General features: G+C 38.5%; 1 protein-coding gene across 1 annotated transcript; it reads left to right on the forward strand.

Moving 5' to 3' along the window:
* The first annotated feature begins 5,470 nt into the window (after positions 1–5,470).
* LOC134529216 (uncharacterized PE-PGRS family protein PE_PGRS46-like) lies at positions 5,471–27,836 on the forward strand. The gene is made up of 3 exons (XM_063363085.1): positions 5,471–5,620; positions 10,781–13,805; positions 27,586–27,836. The coding sequence occupies exons 1-3, from the start codon at positions 5,533–5,535 to the stop codon at positions 27,758–27,760; spliced, it is 3,288 nt and encodes a 1,095-aa protein (XP_063219155.1). The 5' UTR covers positions 5,471–5,532; the 3' UTR covers positions 27,761–27,836.
* The last annotated feature ends 29 nt before the right edge of the window (positions 27,837–27,865 follow it).

Here is a 27,865-nt window from a genome sequence, read left to right on the forward strand (position 1 = left end):
CCGACCCAGCAGCTGGTAGATTGTTGCGAACCTGGAAACTGTGCCGTCTATCACATGAGACCACACACAATCCTTCCTACTAGCATCGCTGAGGTAGTCGCCTCGTCTTCACGTGCAACACCAAACATGGCCGTGTTGCAACCTGTTGCGACCTGTGATGCTTCTACGCAGACGCCCAAACGGTGTGTGTCTCGTCGTCGCAGTTCAGGCAGTGAATCTGTCCCAACTAGCACTGAGCCAAAGCCCAGGCGTAGACGTGGTCACAGACGTCATCGACCATGTCTTGTCGGAGTTGTCAACGTCACAGAAGATGACCAGCTGGAAACCTGTGTTCCTGATACCATGACCGGCGAACCAGTTGGAACCGGAGTCAACGAACCAGTTGGAACCGGAGTCGACGTGTCAGTTCGTGCGGCATTAAAGACTGTGCTTGTGAAAATGCTTGATTCCTTAACCTAATATGTATTTGTGTACTTTTTCTAAATAAATGTGTAAAACTGGAACTCGTGTGTTTTTTATTTCTACAATTTTTAGGTACCTAATAAAAAAATTTTTAATACAGACAATATTTTGACTCATGAGGTATACCAGTAGACCGTGGGTATATAAGCGAGGTTCGGACGACTGGACCCGCAGTTCACCTCTGGCCGCGGTGCAGTACGGACGTGCTCTCTCCAGTAAGTTTCGTGAGATTTAGTTATGTCGACCGGAATAGAATGTTTACCGACAGCAGCGGGGACCTCGATGGCAGCAACGATGATGGAGTCGGAGATCCCGATACCATTTGCAGAGGAGACCACGGCAGCGGAGAGCTCAATGGCTGAGGTGTCGACAGCTGTGGAGATCCCGATACCTGCTGCAGAGGAGACAAAGATACGTGCTGTTTCACCATCAGCTGACATGTCATCATCTGCATTCCAGACATCAATTAATGAAGAGCGTACATCGCGTCAATGCAAATATAGTGGTGCATCAATAACCTGCAGTAGGTCTCTGACAATCTCTCGAGAGACATATAAGTGCGACAAATGCGATAAGGTTTTTTCGCATTGTAACAGTCTGGACAGTCACAAGATTATGTGTATAGGAAACGAATCAAGTGATAGTATGCTTCCATACCATCAGACATCAACATTTATTGCCTTACCTGAGGCGATAGTCAACAAAAGAGCAGTAGTCAATTGCCAAAACTTGAAGGACCAGTTTTGTTTTAAATGGAGTATTTTGGCAAGATTTGTCGAGGGAAGTCATCAAAACCGTGTTGATAAGAGGTATTATGCTTTGGAGAATAAGTACAACTTCGATGGACTGTGCTATCCGACACCATTAAATCAGATAAAAGTTTTTGAGAAAAATAACTCTGAAGTCTCAGTTAATGTGTATGCGCTAAATGAGGATAATAAGGTGTGTCCGATTCGGGTAACCAAACAAGAAAGAAAAAATCATTTCGATTTGTTGCTTGTGACAAATGAAAGCGGTTCTGCACACTACTGCTACATCAAAAACTTCTCCCGACTTGTGAGACCCCAGGTTACAAAACATCAAAAGAAGATTTATATGTGTAAGATGTGCTTTAAGTATTTCGCTAATCGACCTCGAAAATCAGGACTCACAGCTATACAGTGTCTTGAACAGCACAGGATTAAATGTGGAAATAAATCTTAACCAAAACTTTAGTAATTTGTCTGTGTATTTTTTTGTACTTGTAGTAGTGTAGTATGTATGTAATAAAAGTTTTTTTAAAAGAACTTGTGGAGTTTTTATTTTCTCAAACCTTACACTTTAGTGATACTTTTTTAAAATTAAAGTTGTTTTTTGGTATCGGTCAGGGATCGAACCAAGGACCTTATTCGATCTATTCAATCAGTATATTTATTGTCAATTTATTTAATGAATTTTGAACATGGTTTATGGCAATTATTATTTTTACATAAAATTAAACATTATTGCATCGATCGGGTATCGAACCAAAGACGGGAATCCGTCGAATCAATATGTAAGTTAATGAGTGATTTATTTAATGAATTTTGGAACTTTTCCCGAATTTCTAGCTAAATATTTACGGATTTCCAAGATGGCGGCCAAATTTCAAGATGGCGGGTGTCACAGCAATAATAAATGATTACTGCACTCTAGCGGGTAAGAATTCAACTAACATGGCGTCAGCGCACTCTAGTCGACGATACAATGATGATGGCTTCCAGCATCGAAGACAAGATGGCGGACATGACGTCATACTAGGTGACGATATATATGCTTTGAAAAAAAGTGGTGGGAGTTAGTCTGCCTGCGTCCACTGTGAGGGAAGGATCGGTCGCCATTTTTATATTTTTTTGCCCTCGTCGGGTTCGAACCGAGGACTCCGAACTCCGTGTCGTAAATATATGTTTTTTATAAATAATTTATTAACATTTTATTATTTAATTTTTTTATAAATTTAAAAAAAAATTCGTTAAATTGGGATAATAAATAAAAAAGTTAAAGATGGCGGCCGTAACGGAAATTGCAACGGTGACGTCATCATTCAAAATGGCGGAAAACACAATGCCGGAATTTTCGAGAACACACAATTACGTCATCCAAAATGGCAAATCCAAGATGGCGGATCCGAAATGGCCGCCGGGGTCAAGGTCAAAGGTCAAGGTCACAACCATCCAAGGTGGCGGTCATAATCCTAGATGACGTCAGAGGCTTATCGGAGGCTGTAGACAAGGATGCTTAAGCCTCTTTTAGGAATTTGGGTTCTTTCTAGGGCAAAACGACTTTTGAGGATTTTTGAAATCCTAATTTTTGGATTGTGGAATTTTTTGCGATTTTTTGGCGGAATTTTTTTTCCACATAAATGGAAATTTTGTCGATTTTTGAGGAATTTTGGGCAATTTTTGCCCAATTTTGGAAAATTTTGAGGGTCAAATGTCAAGGTCAAACTTGTCCCGTTACGCGGTGTCCCGTTACACTCATCCAAGATGGCCGCCGTGACGTCACATTCAAACATGGCGGACACCGGCACCGGCACCACGCGCCAGCGCCATGTCCCAGCTCCGGCTATCCTATACTACTATTATTATATAAATGATATCCTTTTTGAAGGTGATATTGATACATCTATGATGATAATTTCGATGTTGATAATGATATCGATGATGATGATAATATCAATGATTATGATTTTATCAATGGTTATTAATGTAATGATATCTATGATGATGTTAATATCGATGATGAAAATATCAATGATGATGGTAACAATGTTGATGATAACGATGATGTTTAATACAACATTGATGATAATGATAGTATACATGTAAATGATGATGTTGCATTCACTAATGATGGTGATATCGATGATAATAACGATTATGATGATACGATAGAGATATCTATGATAACAAGGATGATATCGATGATGATTATATATAATAAAGATATAAATTATGATGATATCGATAAAGATGATGTTTATCCCTATGAGTATTACAAAGATGATGAAATCGATGATGATATATATGATGATGCTAATAATACAAAAGTTGATGTTTCATTATCGATGGTAGTAATATCGATGATGTTATTGATTATGATGATGTTAATAACAGGGATGATAATGATGATGATAATAAGGATGAGATTATGATGATGGTATCGGGTATGATGATATCATCGGTGATGATGAAGATGATATTAAAGATGATAATGATATGGATCATGATATCAAGAATGAATATGATTATATCTATGATGACGACAATATCGATGATGATGAAATTGATGATGATATTGATGTTACTATCGATATTAATATTGTTGATATCGATAATTATGGGGATATCAATGATGATAATGATGATATTGATGATTATGATAATTATTTTAATTCTGATATCGATTACTGTGATAACGATTATAATGATGCAATTTATGATGGTGATAAATATGATAGTAATTTCATTGATGATAATATCGTTAATGATGTTTTCAATGCTGATATAGTTGATGTTGATGTTGATGATGATAATATCGATGATGATATCGATGATGATATCGATGATGATATGGATGATGATTATATCGATGATGATATCGAAAATGATATCGATGATCATGAATATTTTCATGATGATGTTAATGGTGGGGGTGATGACAAATATATTGATGATCCTATGCGCACAACCTCTCTCCTATACACGACCTACTGTTACTGTTACTGTTTTTTTTAATTGTGCAGTCAGCTTAAGGAGACATCCCATAATTGTCGGTAGTGTTATCCATGGCGGAGAAACTCTAATGGCCGAGACTGAGACCTAGTTTTTAGAAGTAGGTTTGAGCCGGCCCGCTAGATAGTAGCTTTCATAATATTGCTAACATAGCTACAGTGTCTGTGAGAAGTAATGCATCAACTATTATTAGGCAAACAAACCAGTGCAAATTAATTTACTATATTTCGGTAGCCACATATTTTGTGGTGGTGCATACCAGAAATTTTTTCATCTCCTACAAATTTGTATATAATATTAATTTTTTACTAGATAACAGCATCATTTTTTTTCCACAGTTGAAATCAATTTTATTTAGCAGTTTATCGTCATGTAGATAAATTATTATGATTAACCTTAAAACGTTATATGAGAACATCTATCCCGAGTTTTTGACGTGATAACGTCTTATAAATCGATCAACACCGGCAGCACGCACGAAATAGCATGACTCATTGCCACGTTTCGCCTGAGCCTAATGTGCAAGAACCGGCCAACCACCGTGCGAGAAAATCTTTAATATCAAACAGGTTAAGGCGGGCTTTTTAAAAGCAGGAATTTAAAAAATTTGATTTATTTGTCCAATTTCGTCATTTCAAATTAAGAATTTATTGACATTGATTTGATTTCAGTTTATTTCTATAACTAATTGTTCGTGATTATTTTTAAACAAATTATTTAAATTAAATTTGCAAAAACTGTAAATAATATTTGAAAATTAAAAAGTATGCAATTTTTCATCAATGTTTTCTTATGACGTTATCACGTAAAATTATCGTCCGTAAACCGACTTTACAGGCAAGGCCCCCCCCCCCCCCCTCTTTTTTTGTTGCTAGTTGTTATGGGCCCAACCAACAGATAGCATCGCATGTCGCGCGAAACATGGTATCAGATTCCACTGTAGGAGTCGCACTTGTGTGTGTCCCTCCTGGCTCTGCGGTGCTATCGGAGAACCGTTGGGCAGCACAGAGCGCTGCGCTCGGCGGTGCCGGGTGAATGGGGCGTGCGCGGGCTGGGGCGGGTGACTAATCGGCGAAGCAAGCAACGTGAGCGGGCCTGAGGAGTTATGTCGGTGCGGGTGGAGGGGGTGCTGGGAAGTGGCAAAGGTGCGCGAGTGGGCGGCTTTCGATGCCTCTCTTCTGCTGTGTCCTGTAACCTTTGATGAGCATTGTTGTGTCCGCGGCCGGTCTCCTGTTCCTCTTTCTGGCGCCGTCCTCGACACAGAAACACGGCGTATAAAAGCGGCGCGCGCGCCCAACGCTGGACCGAACAGCGCAGGATGGGGAGCGCGGCACACTCCTTGCTGGCGCTGCTAGCGCTGCTGCTCGCGGCGGCCGCCCAAGCAGTCGACGTGCGGGACCTAGCAGGTGGGTGCCGTCACCTCCTTCCTTGATCCCCTCGTGATCCCTCCAGCGACCTCACCACTGAGGTACTTCTGAACATGTACGTATTCTTGGGACATTTTCGGGCATTCGACAAAAAAGAGGAAATTTTCAAAATTCAACCTCTTTCGTGGGGGAGGAGAGTGCATGTTGCCAAACATTACTAAACAATAACATAAGGAAGGACATAATTTATTTAGATTAGTTTTTTTTAAAACAATGGGTTGTAAGGATCATGTGGTGACAATTGGTAGCAGGCACTAGACCAAAAGTCATTTCAACGAAATTTAGGATAGATGGCGGTCGGTCTAGTGCCTTTCAGTCTAGCGATTTATGGCCTACTGCCGCGTCCCCGTTACAAACTTTTACTACAGCTTCTTGCTCCTTGATGTTTTAATTTTTCTCAGTTTGGATGGAGCGGGGTAGCTTCTTTACCCCTTTTTTTTGGATATGCCCTTGGTTGTAACTCTTCACCAAACTTTTGAAACGTGCGGCCACTTGCTTCGATGCAAGCGCTGCAAATACGCGCTACTGCCTTGCGTATGAGACTCCAGGTCAATCAATGAAGAGCTCTTCGTTCGTGCTCTTGTAGCTGTTTACTCGCCATAACAAATGCATGCAGTCTTTGAGCGTCAGAGACAGCCAATAACATGTCGTCGTAGAGATTATCATGTTTTCGAGAAGATTTTTTTTAGGGATTTCAACTAGTATGGGCATTAAATGGTTACATTCTGATTCTCAATAATATAATTCCGATCCACAGTTGTTTCATAAAACATCAGTATATAATATTGTATCTTCCAACTTTTTTAGCTATAGGTTTGTTTAATTTTGTTTTATCCGGTGGATTCTTGCAGCGGTATAAAAGCATATGTCCCTTGGTCTGGTACAAGACACTTTAAGATTCAGCTGTTTTACAAATAATACTTGTAAAAATAAACTGAAGTTTACTTTTATATTTATAAATAAATTGTGCCATTTATAATAAGTAAGACATTAGTTAGTTGGGATAAATCACCCAAAACTTACACCGCAAATACTTCAGAATTAAAGTTAAGACAAGGTCGCATAATTACATCTCATACAAAGATTTTAATGACAATTAGATTGTGTATTTGTTGAAATATTTTCAGTATTTCAAATGGAACAAGTCCTAATTGACATAAAAGAAATAAAGCTAATCATAGAAGAATTTTGCACTGACATTATAATTTCCTTCAGGATACATTTTATTTATGTCAATAAGTATTGCTCCTTTTGAAAAATTAATTTTTTAAGAAAAAAACTATCTATTTATTATTTAAAAATGTACATAAGTCACAAATATGTGTTTTTGCATGAACTTTAATCCTGTGATAACAGCACTTAAATAACACCTTTTAATTGAAAAATATTTGCTGTTAAAATTTTTAGGTGATTCGTCCGGTGTTATGATATATATGTTTTATTTAGTTTCGGATTGAAAAATCATTGCTTACTAGTACCGATGGTCAAATTCTGGTATATTACACAAATGTAATGTATGTACGTCTGACAACATGGCCTGACTTAGTGCATGTTTATCCTAACGTCTTCGACGGTTCTAAAGTGATATAAACAAGCTAGGCGAAGCTTCCAAAATATTATGCCCGAATTTGTCAATCGCTGCAGTCTATGCTTCCACAACGAAAACATTGCCACAAAATTTTAGTTCTCTCTTCATTTGGTTTGACTTGACTGTTAGCTTGCTTTTTACTGACGTAATTTTTTAATACACTAGTACTTAGGAAGATTCAAGGATAATTATTATTACTTAGAATTTCGGTAAATTATTTAAATACCTGCGCAGGCATTCAGGAGGAGGGTACGTCCCTGGCATTCAGTAAAACGTACAAAGGCAATCCGATTTTATTTTTCATCAATGGTAAAACCTGGTGGACGTTTGCAACGATATGGTGGTTTTTCTCGGGGAAATCCCGTTTTCCCCACCGGCGCTTTCTTCGCTGCTCCATTTCACCGTTTCATCCCATGCCCATTTTTTAAAACCTCGATTCGACAATACGTTAAACTCTTCTTCATCCAATCATTCATTTATTCATTCGTGGGGACGGTCAGAGGCAACAGGTCCAAATTACAGCGGTAATTTGCTTTTTCCTACAATGTTTTTTCTAGCAATAGTTTTATGTTCGTGTCGCACAGTTTTGTTCTTGTTTGAAATCAATATTGTGAAAAATGGCTACAGAGGGCTTAAATTATTTAACATGTTAAAAATAACCACGTACACATTTAACTTGTAATCATGTGTCAAACCTAATTAAATGATGGTTGTTGCTTCAGTAAAATGTTTCTTTTCTCTCTTGTGGTAACAGTTCATATTCGGGTTAAACTAACAAAAATAATTTTAGTGTCAATATGGAAAAAAAAAACCATTATATACTTATCTAATAAGGTTATTTTTATTATTCTTCTTGCATTCTGGGAACATTAATAAAAATGATGGCAAAGTCAATCTTAGTGCCCAGAAACATTGTGTATACATTTTGTACAAGATCATAAACCTTGAGTTGTAGGTGAGGAAAACTTATTATAGGAAGAAAATAAAAAATCAATTCGTTAAAAATGCATGTTTGAAACTCTCATGTGTATGAAGTTAAGATTTTTATAATTTTTTTCGAACAAATTAATTATTCTTTGTTTAGTAATATTTCATTATGGTATAAAGAATTAGTGGTTGCGCATGAATATGCCTTCGTTTGCGTACATTTATGCAGTATCACATGCAATATTATGAGTGATGGGAGATTCACTTTCCACAAGGAGACTCACTTTCCACCACGCTCGAGCGAAAGAACTTAGCCGCTGCTATATACGGTTCTCTTCAAGAAATGCTTTTCTGTGTACAGGTGTTTGGCAGAAATAAAAACATGCGTTTCAAGCACGCTGCAAGGCAGTTCAAGCGTGAGGTGTACAAGCGCTTTAAGTAATCATCACTGGTTAGATACCTTTATTTTTAGCATCCGAGTGTGCACTCATCGTTGCGAACAGCGTGCTTCCTTCATGGAAGGGGAAAAATTTGTGTGTATTTCATTCAATTGTAGATCTAATTTGTCTGTAAACCTCAACTTGTGAGCAAAGCTTTCCTGGTAGTACTTGAAATAGCTGATCCAGCTGCCAATTAATAAGGGGGGGGGGGGGTTAAATTGGTGATCGGATGGTTAAGTTACGTGAGAAGTAAAATATTAAAAAAGATCTACTTAAAGGTTATTTTAACACATTTCGGACTTCTCAAAGAGTCACTATCCAAACGGTTTATTTAAGGCCATGTCTTACAACCCACGTTGATTTCTTCGTTCTTTCATCTTTACTTTTTGAGGAATATTTCTAAAATTTGATCTCGAAACCTCCCTTGTAATTTTTGATCTGTCAAAAATACATTCCACATATATTAACTAAGTGTAATATAATCGGTGTGAAAAGGCATACAAGTTTTCGTACTTATCATCTCTTCCGCAAATTTTTACACCCATTATATTACATTATGTGAATATCTGTGGAAAATATTTGTGGCAGAAAAGCAAATACAACGGAGTTACCGAATTAAAATTCTAGAAACAGCCCTTGAATAAAAGTAACGGCGGAAAAACAAACAAATAAACATTGCTTGTGAGACCCAGCCCTAATGTGAAGTTTCAAATACCTGAGTTTAAAATAATTAAACACAGTAAAGTAGTACTAAAAAATTTTAATAATTAATTTTTACAACGAAAAAACTGAACCGCCTTCAAAGGTCAGGTTCAGACTGGAGTAGATTATATTATGCTATCCTCCGTTTTTTTTTCATTCTATGGGGGTTATGGGGGTTATGGGGGTGACTGGGTCGGGAGAATGCGCCCCTACAATAGGACGGCCACTAGGTGGACACTCTGATAGGCAGGCTGGGGTTTCATGCCAAGCCTCTAGCCTGACTCTAGCCTGACTCGCAGTTTACGACACAGGGTTTGGCGCCCAACATGTTGCTTACCTTTTTGAAGTGAAAACTTCTATAGGAAGGTTTGGATAGGGAGTAAATTCATGTAAGTCGTCATTTACATGGTCAGGTGACGTGTTAATTTTTCTATATTTCAAGGATAAAACTTAATTTATTCTATTTTTAAAGAGACCCGTTTTAAATTTTATCTTTATTTTCCAAGGAAATTTTAACGTTATTGTGTGGTAGGCCCTACATACTGCGAGTATTGGATATTTTTTAGTAGGTAGTTAAGTTGAGGTTATGTTTTTTTTTGTTTATTTATTTACGATGCGGATTTCTTCAAATGTCAGGTTATTTATTTATTAGAGATAATGTTGATTATTTGTAGATTTAAGTTTATAATTTTTTATTCTTTCACTGAAAAAACTTCATTTCTTATACTTTTAAAGTTATTATTGGTAGGGGAAAAACTTATGGGTTCGCGTCACCGACATGCTAGTGATATAATACCAAAATCATTTTCTTGCGTACATTTGACGTAGAAATGATTTCATATTACACATATAAAAACAAAAATTTTAAGTTTTCACTTTCGTCGGCAGTCCTCATGACTGCTTTGAATTTTTTTTTTTTTTTATCTTGGCAGTCTCGAGGTTAAAGTAGAATGATTTTACTTTCGTTTCTACTGCCAAGAACAGGAAACATTAATACTGACAATAGTTTGTAATACTTATGCGTAAACGAGTAAACTAATAAAGAGTGGCTTCCAGTGAACGATAGTGACAGAGATTGAGAAATTATTTATTTTAGTTAAGTTGTGGGTTTAATGTTTAGAAGATTTGTCGATTTCTTTAAACATTTTTGATTTCTCATAGCAGGATTATTACTTAACTGCTATATATAAAAGTTAACTGAGATGTGTGATTACATTCAGGGTGTCAAGTTTTAGATATTTTAAAGGTTAACTCCAATGTCAGAGGGCTAGCTAGAGATAGCATCTCATCCACATATGAATCTTTGCCAGAACGTAACATGTATTAAGTACTCAGTGTTTCAATGAAAAGTTCTTCTTACAATTAATATTGAGTAATGATGCATTAACAACAGTGCGTTAAAAAAAATTATACAGATTTACCAGATTTAAATAGCAACAGTTGGGGAAATTTCTCTAATTCATGCTTGTGTATATGTTGCAGATGATCACGAACCACGAGAAACAGTTGAACGACTAGGTCCGGTTACGACGTTGCATCCTCAATCACCTGTTCCAGCAGTAATCTATGTCTCTCATCGAAAACTGTTACAGCCTCAGGACTGGCATGATATTCATAAATATCAAGAAGAATCGTACACACCGATGAATAATGATTGGGAAAAAATTGATGAATATGATGGCACATTACGTGACCATAATCTAGAAGAGCATTCTCCAGGATTCCTGTTATTCCTCCAAATACTCAACTCACAGGGAGTCCAAAAAGTAAACAAGTATTTGCATAGCAAAGAAATATTCCCCACTCCTGGAAAGGCAAACAGGCTGCGAAGAAGCCCTACTTCTCATGGCAGTGTTGGTGGGTCTAGTTCCTTCAGCCAGTCTAGTTCGAGTTCCGGCTCAGGTGGAGACTTTCTGTTTGGAGCTCCTTCTGGCAGTTATTCTTCCAGCAGCTCTTCCTCTGGAAGTTTTGGCTCTGGGAGCCTTTCTCAGAGCTCATCATCATCAAAAAGTGGTGCTGGCTTGGGAATATTTGATGGGTTAGGAGGTTTCGGAGGTTATGGTGGTGGGGCTGGAGGACTGGGAGGAACTGGAACTTTGGGTGGTTTTGGAGGTAGTTCTGGTGGAGGTGGGTTAGGAGGTGGTACTGGTTTAAGTGGTACTGGAGGTGGCTATGGAGGAATAGGAGGCTTTGGAAGTGGTACAGGTGGAAAGCTAGGGGGAAGTAGTAGTTCTTCTCAGAGTAGCTCAGCTGCAGGAGGAGTGGGGGGTGGTTCTGGAAAATATACCAGTGGTACAATTGGTCTTGGTGGAAATAAGGGCATAGGAAGTTCAGGTGGTGGTTTTGGAGGTGCAGGTGGACAATCTCTTGGTGGAGGGAAGGTTGCTTTTGGAAGTGGTCATAGTGGATCAGGTGGTTTCGGAGGTAGTTCTGGTGGAGCAGGTGGATTCGGAGGTAGTTCTGGTGGAGCAGGTGGCTTTGGTGCTCATTCAGGAGGTTCAGGCGGATTCGGAGGGGGACCTGGTGGAAAAGGTGGTTTTGGAGGTGGTTCTGGGGGAGCAGGTGGTTTTGGAAGTTCATCTGGAGGAACTGGTGGATTCGGAAGTGGAACAGGAGGAATAGGTGGTTTTGGAGGTGGTTCTGGAGGAGCAGGTGGCTTTGGAAGTTCATCTGGAGGATCTGGTGGATTCGGAGGTGGACCAGGAGGAAAAGGTGGTTTCGGAGGTAGTTATGGAGGAGCAGGTGGAGGGTCTGGTGGTTTCGGAGGGGGGGCAGGAGGAATAGGTGGTTTTGGAGGTGGTTCTGGAGGAGCAGGTGGCTTTGGAAGTTCATCTGGAGGATCTGGTGGATTCGGAGGTGGACCAGGAGGAAAAGGAGGTTTTGGAGGTGGTACTGGAGGAGCAGGTGGAGGATATGGTGGATTTGGAGGTGGACCAGGAGGAAAAGGGGGTTTCGGAGGTAGTTCTGGAGGAGCAGGTGGAGGGTCTGGTGGTTTCGGAGGGGGGGCAGGAGGAATAGGTGGTTTTGGAGGTAGTTCTGGAGGAGCAGGTGGCTTTGGAAGTTCATCTGGAGGATCTGGTGGATTCGGAGGTGGACCAGGAGGAAAAGGTGGTTTTGGAGGTGGTTCTGGGGGAGCAGGTGGTTTTGGAGGTGGTTCTGGGGGAGCAGGTAGTTTTGGAGGTTCATCTGGAGGATCAGGGGGATTTGGTGGTAGTTCCGGTGGAGTAGGAGGTTTCAAGGGACCCTCTGGGGGCGCAGGTGCATTTGGAAGTAGTTCTGCAGGATCAGGTGGGTTCGGCGGAGGATCTGGAGGAGCAGGAGGCTTCGGGGGTCATTCTGGAGGATCAGGTGGATTCGGAGGTGGATCGGATGGAACAGGTGGTTTTGGAGGTAGTTCTAAAGGAACAGGTAGTTTTGGGGGTTCATCTGGAGGATCAAGTAGCTTCAGTGGATCAAGTGGATCTGGAGTTTTAGGAGGATTCGGGGGTGGTTCAGGAGGAGCAGGTGGATTGGGGGGTCATTCTGGAGGAGCAGGTGGATTAGCGGGTCATTCTGGAGGAGCAGGGGGATTCGGAGGTGGTTCTGGAGGCATAGGGGGGCTCGGAGGACACTCTGGAGGAGCCGGTGGATTCGGAGGTGGATCTGGAGGATCAGGTGGATTCGGAGGAGGTTCTGGAGGAACAGGTGGTTTTGGGGGTCCTTCTGGAGGAGCCTATGGCTTAGGAGGATTGTCGGGAGGGAAAGGTGGTATTGGTGGAGGTCTTTCTGGTGGCAAACTTGGTGTAAGTGGTAGTTCATCACAAAGTAGTTCATCTTCTGGGGCTGGTGCTGCAGGGTCAGGTGCTAACTCTGCTAATGGTGGATATGGAGCAACTGGTGGTACTGGAGGAATAGTTGGACATGGTGGAGGTACTGGAGGTGGGAACATTGGATCTGGTGGTTTCGGAGCTGGCCCTCATGGTGGAATATCTGGAATAACAGGAGGTTTGGGAGGAGCAGGTGGACATGGGGTTGGAGGAACCAGTGGAAAATATGGTCTAGGAGGCAGCAGTAGTTCATCGCAGAGTGGATCATCCGCTGGAGGTGGGGCAGGTGGCTTTGGTGGAGGTGGTAAAGGAGGTTTTGGTGGCTTTGGAGGGGGATCTGGAGGTTCAGGTGGATTTAAACAAAGTGGTGGAGGAATTCCTGGTTCTGGTTTTGACAATGCTGGATCACTTGGTTTTGGTGGAAATGGGGGAGGTTTCGGAGGTGGAAAATCATCTTCAGGAGCCCAAAGTAGCAGCTCATCAAACTCTGGAGGTAGTGGATTCGGTGGCAACTATGGTGCATTAGGAGGATTTGGTTATAATAGTGGTGCTGGAGGCCTCCAAAATCATGGTGGTGCTGGTGGTTTAGGAAGCTCCACAAGTGGAAGCCATTCGCAGAGTTCATCTTCTAGTTCAAGCAAAAGTGGATCTGGCGGAGGATTTGGAGGAGACTTTGGTGGAGGATTCGCAGGACATGGAGGGTAAGTAAATGTATCTTTTCGTAATAAAAAATTATAATTATTTTAATCATTATTCGTTTCAGCGGAAAGGTTATTTACTCTTTGTGCTTTAAGTAAACTTTATTTTTTTCTCTGCTTCAAATGTTCTGGTTTTAAATATTTGTAATACAACTGTTTTCATCTTAACAGTATTTTGGAACTGTATAAAATTTACTTACATCATAACAATTTTCATAAATAAAATAACCAAAAAATAATAATGTTGCATAGTTTTGCTCATAACTGCTTAAGGCGACGCAATCGCAAATATTATATTGGGATACGAACCACTTTGTAACAGAATAGGTGCTCATAGGTGTAAACAGAAAAATATGAGGGTTTGATATAAAACATCGACCGTTGTCTGTTTCAGCTGTTACGGTCACGGCGAATCCTTTCGAAAATACGTGCTCATGTTTTAAATACTTATGTTCTCATAGAAAATATTTTTCACTCAATGGAATCCATGCACTTTTGAACCCCAATGAATAAAATTTGTTTTAGATCAGATTGTCCACTGTTAAATTTCCGTTGATGTTAATATAGCTGTACGCCTTTATTCAAATATATGTTTCTCTGTGAAGTGCAACTGCAAAATATATCAACATGAAACAACAAAAATGTAAACCATAAACGTTCTTTCAAAACCACTGGCATACATCAAATTTAATTAAAGACAGATTCAACATTAAGTAGAGCAAAAAATCAATAAAAAATATAATTTTAAAGCAAACTGATAATTTGGATCTTTTTTATTAAAAGATTAGACATCACATATTTTCTAAGATCTTTTACCATTTTTAGGACGCCTACATGTAGTATAAATAAGTCTTTTCCTGTTTCTGAATTACCAGCCGTCATGACTAATATATTTACCCAACGTAAAATGCAAGCGAATTGAATATAATTTTGAGGGTGCTTCGATTTCTCCAGTTTCCTTTTTGAAAACCCCCTCCTATAATAGACGAACTAGTCAACCATGTTTCTGCCGTCAAGTTAATGCAAACATGTAAGACTCAACTATGTTTAGAGATTGTCTGGTTGTTGGTAGGAATATTGTAAACTGACTAACTGAAGAGAAAACTGCTCTAGAATGTGTGTAAAAATCTGCCGGAAGGCATGATGTTAGCCTTCAAGAAACGATAACACATTTTGGACTCACCAGTTCATAACTATTTTTTTTTCTCTTTGGTCTCCGAATTTTTAAAAAAATTATTCAAATAAAAGTTTAGTTGTTTTAAATAATGTTTCAAAATGGGCAGATTGAATAATGTAATGGATTTGACTGAAATTGATGAAAATACTTGTTTTGATTTACATGCATAATTGATTGTACAAAAATCTGCGCAAACCATGTTATTTACATTGAAAAATAGGCGTTTGCGAGGCCGTTATCACAGATGGCGTAACGCTCACTCGCTGGTTTGACATGTCGTAGCTTAGTGCTTCTCAGTGCATCTCAAACTGTAGGTCACGCCCGAGCGAGTTATATCAATTTGCCACAGCGGAAGACAGATTAATCTATACTAATATTATAAAGCTGAAGAGTTTGTTTGTTTGAACGCGCTAATCTCAGGAACCACTGGTCCGATTTGAAAAATTCTTTCAGTGTTGGATAGTATATTTATCGAGGAAGGCTATAGGCTATATTATATTATCAATAACATTAGGTATCCTTACTAAAAGTCCAATTTAGAATCAAATGCTTTGGAGGGGGTTAGATGCAAAATGCAGTACACATACGAAGTGTGTGTTGACAATGCCGCAGGCGCTAGAAGTTTATTTCCTATTGCCTATTAACATTGTTGCCACGCACTAGATGCCTTATCATTCTTAATTTTCCCCTTACAAGTAAAAAATACCCGTGTGATATTAACAACGAAGCAATCAGTACCCTCATAAGAGTTCAATTAGTATTTAAATACTTTTTATCACTTTAAATCGCAAACCTAAACTATTGTTTTTTTTTTCCTCTATGTGTTTAATTTGTTTTTTTTTATTGCCCTTTTTTTCAAGTATATATATTTTGCAGACTTGAAACTTCACAGTAATGTTCCTTATGTTACGCAGGATGACATTTTCCGAAAATTAGATCCCATGGGTGGTTAAAACCAGGCAACAGTGGGTACTTTGTCTGCATGAGAACAGGATTTTGCATTGTTCATGCCTTCTGCGTCTCCATGGCAACGGGCATCGCGCGGCAGTGGCGTACCCACAAGGAGGGGCATGTATAATGAGCGGCGCAAGAGTGATCTGCCTGTAGACTGCCGTAGCGAAGTACGGGTACATCAGTTGTACGTTGCGTGCACGAGTCGGGAAACCATCGGTGCTATTCATTTTCTCTCCGGTACATTATACGGCATTGTAATAAATTTTCACTGAATTTTTTTTATTTACCATTACTGTAAACGGGAGATGTGGCTTAATGTTTTTCCATTAGTATAGCCTTGCGAAGCCGGGTCGGGCAGCTAGTACAAGATATGTTCAACAAAATACTACGATTGGTTACTTAAAGTTGATAAATAACTTCAATTCTGATTCAATTAAGCTAAAATTAAAGGAAAGCGATCACAAAAGTAACGGTATGTAAACTCACACATTTTTTTTCACAACGTGAATTTAAAAACCAATGGTACATAACATAAATAAATAAATATTATCTTGGTGAAGACAGAGTTAGTGGTACAATCTAAATACTCATTCGTAAACTTAGGAGAACTTCAACTATTTTACTACAAATCTACTTTATTACTGTTGTTCTACACTGTTTCCGCTCAGTGCATGATTATATCATCTCGCTACGGTAACCTCGATTCTCATTGTATTGAAAGATAGAGTTAAAATTTCGAACTTATTTACATTAAGAATAGCTATAAAATGTATGTGTCTCTATTCAGGTGAAATTATTTTATGATTATTTACTACAAAAAAACTTAATTTGTACGAGTAGTATGATGGGGTAATGGGTTTTTATCGGGAAAATATTTCCATGATTATGAATACTAAGAAATGTTTAGTACATTTAAATATATATTATGCAGCTACATTTATCGATGGAAAGCAAATCTTCGTATTGTACATTAAGACTTCTCCGAAAAAACTCATTTTCACAACAAATATTATTGCTGTTATTATAAAATAGAACTTTTCTTAGCACAAACACAACTCCCAACAATTAACATCCCCCAAAAATATATTGATTTTTTTTATATTAGATGCACGTTGAGCCCACCTTAATTTTGTTTACTATAGTAAAAATGTAATAAGTGTTGTGTAGACTTAAAGCTAGGTCTCACATCTTAATGATTTTTTTTTTATTTTTCCGTCATAATTTAATTCAAGGTCTGTTTATAAAATTTTAACTCGAAATCTAACTTGCATTTGATTTTCTGCCACAAATATAAACAGATATTCACTCAGTGTAATATAATGGGATAAAAAGGCACGCAAGTCTTCGTAATTATCATCAGTTGCATGAATTTTTAAACACCATGATATTGTCAAAAAAATTAAAAAATCAAAATGGAGTGTGAGATGAGCACACACACACACACACACACACACACACACACACACACATATATATATTATTCCATTTACTTAACCACATATGAATAAAAAACTATATTTGGGAGTTTTTTTTAGCATGTATTTTAATGTCGTTTTTAGCATGAAATGTTTCAACAGGAAATACTTCTTGTATGCATGGGCATAACTATGTGGTGACTTTAAAGGGCCTAAGTTCCGGGATTGTATGTCTAGTTGTGATGTTTTCTTATTGTTAGAAGTATAGTTATGAAGCAACTTTAAGTTGTGGAGAATGGCGTGGGTCAATGACCGGGTGACATCTTAGATTTTGGTGACACAGATGTATATCGTTAAACTCGGCCTTGAACTTTAAAATTTAAATATGACACCCCAAATGAAATTTTAAACTTCAATTGAAAGAAACTCTGATTACTTTTTTACCTTAAAAATTAAAAAAATAAATACATTAAAATATATATTTGATAATTTAGATTTAATTAAAACAGCCAATCACAGTTCGAGCCTCTGAGAGAGTAAATATGTATTATGGAATTTAAAAAACTGAAGAAATTTATCACAAAAATTATAATGGAAATATTTATGAAAAACTATTTAAAAAAATTAAAAGTAAAACAGCAGTTCACAGTTTGAGTGTCGGAGAAAGCAAACTTGAAATGTATGAACAGATAGAAATACATTAATTTAAATTAATTTAATGGATCTGTGCAGATATCGCAAACAATCCTCGGTTCGATTACCGATGTATAGCAGCCGAAATGTCTGACAAGATGGCGGCTGATAATTTGTCCAGCAAGTGAAGCCAGATGGTTACCAACGCCAGTATACTCCAGTAGGTGACAATAGAATCCACTTGATCTACTTATGACGGATCTAAGAATGATGTTACGTCACAAAATGCATGTATTTTTTTTAAATTTATGATGGTAGTGTTGGGGCCATAGTTCACTCAACCCACTACTCATTTTATGTTTGTTCTGAATATTTCCCTTTTTCGCAGTACATAGCAGTACTCTATCTATGACACTTTGATGACGACACCTATTTTGTTTTTCCTTCACTAAAGCTGGTCTGACAACTTTTATGGTTTGAGGAAAGATGTTCTGTGGTATATTTTAAACGGGTTTATTTCGGGAATCAAACCGAGGTCAGTCTGCGATATCAATGCTTTAGATTATGTTTAACTGTATGTATTTTTTGATATGAGAAAAATATCCTTAAGGATTATGTAAACTACGTTTGTTTCCCTGTTCAGCACTCATAACTTTGATACAGTTATTTTTAAATACAAACTTGCTTCATTCATGACCAATGTCAAAATATGGTGAAGGAAGAGCTGAGTTGTGATAGGCGAGATCTGATGAGCTGAGAGGTTAATATATGATTTTTTTTTATATTGGTCATACATTTTTTAAAAGCAATATTTTCAATTCAAAGAACTTGTGGTTGTTTGAATAGTAGCAACAAAAATGGTTTCAAATGAGCCATCAGTAATTTTTTTTAATAATGTCTATGTTAACTAAAAATCTATAATTGTGTGCCTAATTAATAATATATATATCTAATATAAAAAAACTCCAATTCATAATATGGTTGACAATTTTTTTAATCATTTTAAATTGTGAAAATTGTTTCTAAACATAGTAAATGAGTCTTGCCTAAGGTTAAAATTAGATAATTGACCCTTTCCACTTGCTTTGTTAGTATGACGCATCTTAAGGGTTTTGTAGGCTATGTTTATTATTTGACCTTACCTTAAAATTATTTTTTTTCAATAGCATGTAATTTTTGAGGTTGCAATTTTTATATTTCTTGATTAGAAGGCTTAGCGTGCAAACCTTCATGTGAAGACTAATTAAATGTGAAAGTACTTTTATAACAAACGTCGTTTTTTAAGCGATCGAGTATTAATCATTAAGATATTTGCAATTTTAATATGCATATAAAATATTTAAAAACATACAAATTTTTTAATCAAAGGATAAATACATATTTTAAAAATAATATTTCATTTATAATTATCATTCACTTGAATGATGAAGTTCAACCCTAGTTGAGATAATGTTTCTTCAAATGAAGGAGTTTAATGCTTTACTCCTATTCATCACTGAAAATAAAATGTTCTTGGCCAATCCTGTTAAATATGCAACTAAATAATTATAATAGCTTACGTCCATATATCTATAAAAGGTTTAATTAGGTGACTAGAATCTGCACTTTATTCAGGTCTACGTAAATGTTATTTGAAATAACTTATACATAAATTTTGGTTCATATTAAGTAAATATTTAATTGAATTAACATTATGGTCATTTATAACATATTCTTTTGGCTTGGAATATAGATTTTTTAAATTGAAATTTAAACTTTTGAAAGGAATCACATTCAATAATAGTGTAATATTTTGTTAAGACATACATTAATTTCATTTTGTATCAGGTTGCTAAACAAAGCTCTAACTTACGTAACGGAAGCATTTATTTTATAAGGTGGCAAGCAGCTTCCAAACTTGTATGCTGACAGGCTTCTGAGGAAGGGTGGTTTAACATCTAAGCTCAACCTTACCCTATTGTTAAAAATTACCATGCACGTATGCGCCTCATCATAGAGTCGAACCCAGAACCTTTCACGCCTTATTCGCTTTCACCAGGAGCAGGATTTACCAATTATTTTTTGTAGATTCAACGTAACATCCGGTTTTAACGTATTGAAACGAGCGAGGGCATGTTCAGCGTCGAAATTTGCTGCGTCACGCTAGATCTATTTTATATATATATATATATATATATATATATATATATATATATATTTGGCTGCCAAAGTGCGAGGCAATGCCCTAACTTCGAAGGTGGATCCACATTTGAAAAATAACAGTAACATAGAACATGGGTCGTGTGCACAACATTTGATCGCCATGTTTACCAATCTACCGATGTACAACTACTCCTTGTACGGTCGTTTGCATGGGAGAGAGTTCGTGTGCAAGGGAGGGAAATGAAGATGTTTCATTATTTTACGGACGCATATAACAATATAACAATGCTCAGGTAATTCATGTTTAAAAAAAAGTCATCGTAATTATTTCGGTAAGCAACTCGCGGAAATGTACAATTAAAAGTATAAAACTTTTTTTTCGATTTCTTAAATAGTATTAAATGAATATATTTCATATTGTACCATAATCTACAGTGGTGGAAACCTGATTTTATTTTGATGATTGTAAGTGAAGTTAAAGAAATTGAAAAAAATAAGTTTTAAACCCGTTTATTAAAAAATATTACCAAAGACACTAAACACTGACATACGGGCCTACAGATACATTGGTGACGCGGCTTTTCAGGCAGATTAAATATCAGGTATTGCCTTCACTGATACTTTGCAAATATTTTTACAACTTTTTTTTTTGGGTTGGGGAGGGGGGGGGGGCGGTGATATCCTCTCTACATCTATTCTGCGTCCACCACTGATAAATTTATTATAATTTATAATTTAAAAGAGGTTTTTACAGGCTGTTGTTACTCTTCAAATACTACCAACGGATTCATCACGAAATCTCATTGGTTGAGATCAACACTTAATTCGGGGACGCACCACAACGCCGAAATACCACAACGCCGAACGTACAATAACGCCGAAAACCATAACGCCGAATGCCAAATTGACTACAACGCCGATAGCTAGAAAACTGCTGTGTACCACAACGCCGAATTACCACAACGCCGAAATACATTAACGCCGAAAAATGTCATTGCAGGACTGCCACAAAGGTTAGGTTAGGTAAGGTTAGCACACAAATTCATTCAGTTGTTTTTCATTTTGCCCCGCAGCAACATTTTTCGGCGTTACTGTATTTCGGCGTTGTGGCACACAGGAGTTTTCTAGCTGTCGGCGTTGCGGTAAATTTGACATTCGGCGTTATTGTACGTTCGGCGTTGTGGTATTTCGGCGTTGTGGTAACGACCCCGAAGCGACTTCGCGCGAGTGGTAACAGGTGGTCGTCGCTCAGCTGCGAGCCCTGTCTGACGCGCAGGGGAAGTGGCAGCGGCCTTGAGCTCGCTCGGGCATCTCCGTCACTTGACACTTCACCGCCGACCCTGAAACTCAAGTGCGTGGCGCTCTCTTCAAGGTCACCGGACGCTCCCCGCTGTCCTGTCCATTACGCTTCTACGGCCAGTGTTCCGAGACACAAATGTTGGAACACGCCACACCTGCACCATAACCGTGTTCCTGCTGCACGATAGCACGCGGCCAGTCCTTTTGTTAAAGAACGGATTTTGGTGGCCTGTCCATTGCCGATCTGTTGCCCGAATTCCGCGCATGCGCAGAGCCCGCTTTTTCGTTGATCTCGTCCAGATGGCGGACCCGCGTCTGGCGCCATTAACTCGTACATAGTCAGTTTTTTAATAATCGGGGGACGTACCAACCTTGTTTGTGTGCCAAATGAAACTTTATGATAGCGAAATAATCCTGGAATACATTCAGTACTTTTTGATGGACGTAACAAGAAATAATCGCAACTTAAAAAGTAGGTACTTGAGAAAATTAGAAAAGCGGTTCTATTTTTGTGCAATGGTGCTGCTAACTCTAGTATTTTAGCCGTAACAATTAAATCGATGGTTGCAAAACTTCCGTATGAATGCGTTGAAATCATTTTCTAGCCCCGCTAGGGTTGGCGATTTTTTTCCTTACTGGGATTCGGTTTTGCCACGTTCTAGAATACGGCCCGCGAGTTATGTTAGGACTGCATCCCAACACGGCAGTGCTTATTCGCTAACTTAACGGAACGTCTTGGAATACCGTCCTATGATTTCACGTCGCGTGCACTGCGATGTAGTTAAAGTCAAAGACCCACAGGTACGGGCGTATCTAGCTCATGAGGAAAGGCCGAGATTTCTGAATTAAACCTTTTTCAAGTGGAACTAGGTAGGGTCGTCGATATGGAGTATTTTTATGTGTAACATCTTAGCTTTCGGTATTCGGCATTTGGTGGGAGTTATTTCGTGAATGCGACTGAAGTCAAAGAAACGGAACTCTGTAACACGGTGCTGCCATTTGTTGCGGATGGCGCGAACCAAAGTTAACAAAAACAAAATGAAACTTCGTAGTAGATATTAATTGTGTAGAGAATTTTAACAATATTGGTATTTTCATCAAATTACTTGTCTAATATCAGGTCCAAAGCCGGGATTTAGTATTTCTCACGTTCATTGGAGCAGTTTCAATATGTGGTAGTTAAAAAATTTCGCACTGCAGATCGAATTATTGGATAGTCGTCGTAGCTCTCCGACGGCGAATCCTAGCAGCGGGTGCGGTAACTGCGTGTGATTCGTATCAAGAAATATAGTTGAAAAAACAATATGTGTATATTTATAACGCTCGGCATTATTTTAAAAAATTCTACGTTAAATTTGGTGTCCGAGTTTCGTATTATAAGTGTATTTGCTCGTTGCCGAGGTACGATGTTACACATCTCTGGCAAGTACTGAAAGACTCGGTCACGTGTTTTTCCCCCCGGAATATATGAGTAGGTTACAGTAGTTTACATTTAGTAACAATGATACAGCACTATATAAAAGTTCCAGGCTCTTTTAGGCCCCTGTCATTGTTTTTGGATGTAATGTTCAATGTCTTTTCTGAAAACAGGTTTTAATCTTACATGAAATATTACAGCAATTGACAAATATTTTGAGATGAATAGTAATTTCAAAAACCTATCTTTGTTGATGTCAATTATGTATATGGGTGTTTAGGTTAAAAATTACAACTAATGACTTATATTGATTACAGTGATGACGTTAGCATGATTATAGGAAAAAAGAGTATCACTTAAATTGATTGCTGCAGCACTGCTTTTTACACTTTTCACTATCTCACATGTTGCACTTTTCATTGCACTGCTTCTACTGATCTTTGCACTGGTGTTGAAGATTGGACATGTGTTTACTCGTTGATTGGTTTGCCGCTGATTTGCGACCTTTGCCCTGTTACGAATAAGCTTTGTGTATAGTTATAAATTGGTGTAGCGTTGAAACGCGTTTATGTAGGGCATTAATTCGGGTGTCATTGTGAAGAGCTTGCGAAGCACTGCGAAGTCCCAAAGTGAGACAATAAAAATATTCGCCGGAATATAAGTGAAAATCAGTATTAAATTGAAAGTTAAAAAATAATTAAAGATGTCTCATTTGGCTCGTAAATATGCTCGGAATGATAGAGAACGCGAGACAGAGGAAAGATCGTGTCGAACGGAATCCAAAAAGCCGAAATAGTCTAGTGCCGAGTGAATGCGAGAACTCTGGCAGCGTCGAAAAGGAAATGAAATCCCGACGTTTTCACGAAAAACCTACGGCGCTGACCCGAACTGCGATAGTGTTCAAGGGGCCCGCCTCTTCAGGGGTGTATCTGTGATAGTGAGGCGGGATGATAAGCGCGACGCTCGCTGGTATTTCTAGCGCGGTATAGCCTCTAAGCGCAAGGCTCTGAACTGGGGCGCAGTCTTCTCATCGTCACAGGATTTCTGTGATATTTGAGCGGTGACCGTAACATTATATGGCGGAGAAATGAAGATAAAGTTGTAACGCAAGTCTCTTAAGTGCTTTCAAGAATCTGTACTGGTGGTTTTACGTCTAAAAATTACTCTGAATGCATGCGTTTTAGCCATTTTAACTCTTCTAGAAATACAGTTTAAAAACTTAATCCGAAATAAAAAGTTCTTTTCGGCCCTCAACAAACTCTTACACGCTTTTCGTATTAGACCCCACTCGGATATCGCGAGTAGTTTTGAAATCGCGTTCTTTTTCCTGAAGCTCTGCGCACCGTATGTGTGTCCGGGTAGGACCTCGCTTTCGACGACAGGTGAAGATATGCGAGGCCCCCGCCTGCCGGCGCACACATGCAGAAGAAACCACGCGATGTGAAGACTGCTCCCGCTACGAGATTGGCTGGTTCATTAAAGATCGCGCTGAGGGCGGAAGATAGTTCCGTTTCTGTATTTCGTTCATGAGCTGTATTTTTAGAAGAGTGAAAATGACTAAAACGCATGTTTTCAGAGTAATTTGTAGACATGAAACGCCCGGTACAGATTCTTGCAACCACCCAAAGGTCTTGCATTGCACATTTATCTTCATTTTCCCGTTTTTCTGTGCTGTCTATGTTTTTAAACTTTTGACATCGGCTCATTTTTTGTTTGTTTTCTCTGTGTTTGCATATTCATCTTTTTTGTCCATTGTTGGGTTTTCGTATGACATACAGTGCAACCAGAAATGGCGCATGTCCAAAAGAAATCTTAACTAATCTGTTATGGTTTAATTTCTAAACAATTATCTTCCGTTTAACAAAAAATCACGTACAATGTTACGTGTATTCATTACTTAAAAAATATATTTTACATCGTTTTAGTAAAAAAAAATTAAAGCACAGTTCATAAAATACTTGACTAAAACTTGTGTGAAACATTTTCGTCACCATAACTACAAAAGAGTCTACAGGGATTGCAATAAAAGAAACCACAGTGTTTTCCTCACCAAAGATGGGACTACAGAATAAACGAGAGTTACCGGGAATCCCGCGTGACCTTGTACCCGGGAGGATGACTACACAAGGTCGACCTGCACGCTTTCACCAAGCATATCTTCGCCCTTGTGACTGACGCTCTTGGAAACAAAGGTTTTTAAGGTGGGGTCTCACACGCCAATTTTTTTTCTCGTCATTACTATTAGTTCACTGTTAAAAATTTTCACTTTAAATTTACGAAGCACGCCGGTCACAAATTATCATGGGATGTTCGTAAATTTACGGATTATCTTCGAAAATTTACGGTCCGGAGTTAACGTATTTAAACATGAATCAACAATTATAACCTTATTATACGAACAAAACCTCTAGAATCTTGTTGAATGTACCAAAAAACCTTATGTTTTCCTTCCGGGCTTGTGTTTACCTTGTTTACAACGAATCACTCAACTCGAAGTCAAAAGTGGGCGTGGTTTCTACGAAGATCCCGTTATCTGAGATTACAAAGTACGCTTCGTTTATTTCACGATGATTCATCATTGAAAAATCCGTAACTATATTGTAATTTCTAACAGTGTTGAGGGCAAATTCTGTAAATTTAACACTATGCCTCTCTTGCATTGTGGCCCTCAGACCACATAAGTTTAAATTTTTATTCTATTCTTTTTACGTTAGCAATGTTGGCAAATGGGTTTACTGCCTATTCGCTGAATTTAAGACTTAAATTATTTTTTTGTGTCACTCTGACGTAATTATTAATTCATGTACTGCCACAAATATTTTTAACAGATATTTACTTAGAGTAATATAATTCAAATTAAAAGTATCGCGAGTAAACACAATTATACACACTTGAGCGACTTTTCAACAACAAATGGGAGGGAGTTATGGTAATAAATTAGCATAAATAGCCCTTAACTACCAGTAATGACGAGGAAATTAAACCAATCATCTTGGCGTGTGAGATCCCACCTGAAGCGCGCATTTACATCTCATTAAAGTAGACAAGAATAGTGTCTGTTCAGATTTCATACCTAATGATTTTTTTTTTCCCTTACACGACGTTTTAAATGCCTTTAAAACATCCTACAAACGTTTTTTAAAAAAAATGAAGGCCAATGTATGAATATTTAACCCAATCTACGTTAGCTGCAATTTTTTTTGTCTTTTCCTTAGGAATTTGGGACTGTATATTAAATGAATTTTGAGAAAATTTCTAAATTTCTAAAACCTTTCCACGAAAAAATTCGTGTGTTTCATTTAATAGAAAATGCAACGAAACCCTGTTAATACAACTATGAAATTTCCAAAACATTACTGCAAACAAAACGTGAATATTTATCCTTAAAAGTGTTCAATTCTAATTAATTGCATAGCTATACAGGTTATTCGGGAACTCACAGGAAATATTTCGGCTGGTAATTCCTAAAGAAAATTGAAGCAGTCCATCTCAATTTCTAAGGTTGCTATTGTCCCTTAAAAATGAGTTTTATAAATTGTACTAGTTTATGCACCATAAAAAAATTATTGGAATCTAACTACTATACCTTAGGAAGTGTGCTATGGATTATTTCAACCATAAAACAAACTTTTAGAAATCACACATCCCCTTCAACCAAATGCTTTGGGATGACATCCTTTTGTTGCATTCTACATTTGTGTTTCATTATATAATAGATATTAGGCTCCTTTTTATTTGGATGTATGACGTAGTGGTTGCAGCTCCCCGTAATGTACCGTCTCAGCGTGAAACACATGCAGAAATATAAGCGGCAAACATACAATGCCTGAGAATTTGGCAAAATTTCGGATGAGTTCCCCAACAACTGGTACAGTTATGGGAAACGAATACCGGCACCTGCCACCCAGAGTATTTACTGAAAATATAACAGTTATGTGATTGGATGTTGGTTGATGTGTCGTCAATATTCTGTTGCCCATCTTGTACTGATTTACCTCACTGTAGGAGTGTATTACTGTGAGTGAATGTTCGTTAGTAGACAGGACAACACTGGTGTGGTGATTTACCTCAGTGTGTGAGGGTGTTACTGTGAGTGAATGTTCGTCAGTAGACATGACAACTGGTGTGGTGATTTACCTCAGTGTGTGAGGGTGTTACTGTGAGTGAATGTTTGTTAGTAGACAGGACAACTGGTGTGGTGATTTACCTCAGTGTGTGAGGGTGTTGCTGTGAGTGAATGTTCGTTAGTATACAGGACAACTGGTGTGGTGATTTACCTCAGTGTGTGAGGGTGTTGCTGTGAGTGAATGTTCGTTAGTAGACAGGACAACTGGTGTGGTGATTTACCTCAGTGTGTGAGGGTGTTACTGTGAGTGAATGTTTGTTAGTAGACAGGACAACTGGTGTGCTGATTTACCTCAGTGTGTGAGGGTGTTACTGTGAGTGAATGTTCGTCAGTAGACAGGACAACTGGTGTGGTGATTTACCTCAGTGTGTGAGGGTGTTACTGTGAGTGAATGTTCGTTAGTAGACAGGACAACTGATGTGGTGATTTACCTCAGAGTGTGAGGGTGTTACTGTGAGTGAATGTTCGTCAGTAGACAGGACAACTGGTGTGGTGATTTACCTCAGTGTGTGAGGGTGTTGCTGTGAGTGAATGTTGCGTGTGGACGGGACAGAGCTGTAGGAGGGTATTGCAATGTGTGCGTGTGGACGGGAAGGCCGAGCCGTGCTGCTGTCGCGCAGGTACGACGCCAGCAACGTGCTGCTGGAGTCGCGGTTCGGAGGCGGACTGGACGGCCCGGCGGTGATCGGCGGCAGCGGCACCTCCACGGGCAAGGGAGTGTTCTCGTCGTCCAGCTCGGCCATCGACAGCTCCGGCAAGGTGGCGTACAGCACGTACGCCGGCCGCACGCCCTGAACGTCTCACCGGGGCTGTGTCCTGTCTCTCCGGCTGTCGATACCGACAACAACTCAATAAACATGTGTCCGTGAAACAGTGTTCCTTTTTTTCTGTACTTTTCTT

The sequence above is a fragment of the Bacillus rossius genome, chromosome 2 (genome assembly GCF_032445375.1).
Source record: "Bacillus rossius redtenbacheri isolate Brsri chromosome 2, Brsri_v3, whole genome shotgun sequence".
In the NCBI taxonomy this organism is placed as follows: Eukaryota; Metazoa; Arthropoda; class Insecta; order Phasmatodea; family Bacillidae; genus Bacillus; species Bacillus rossius.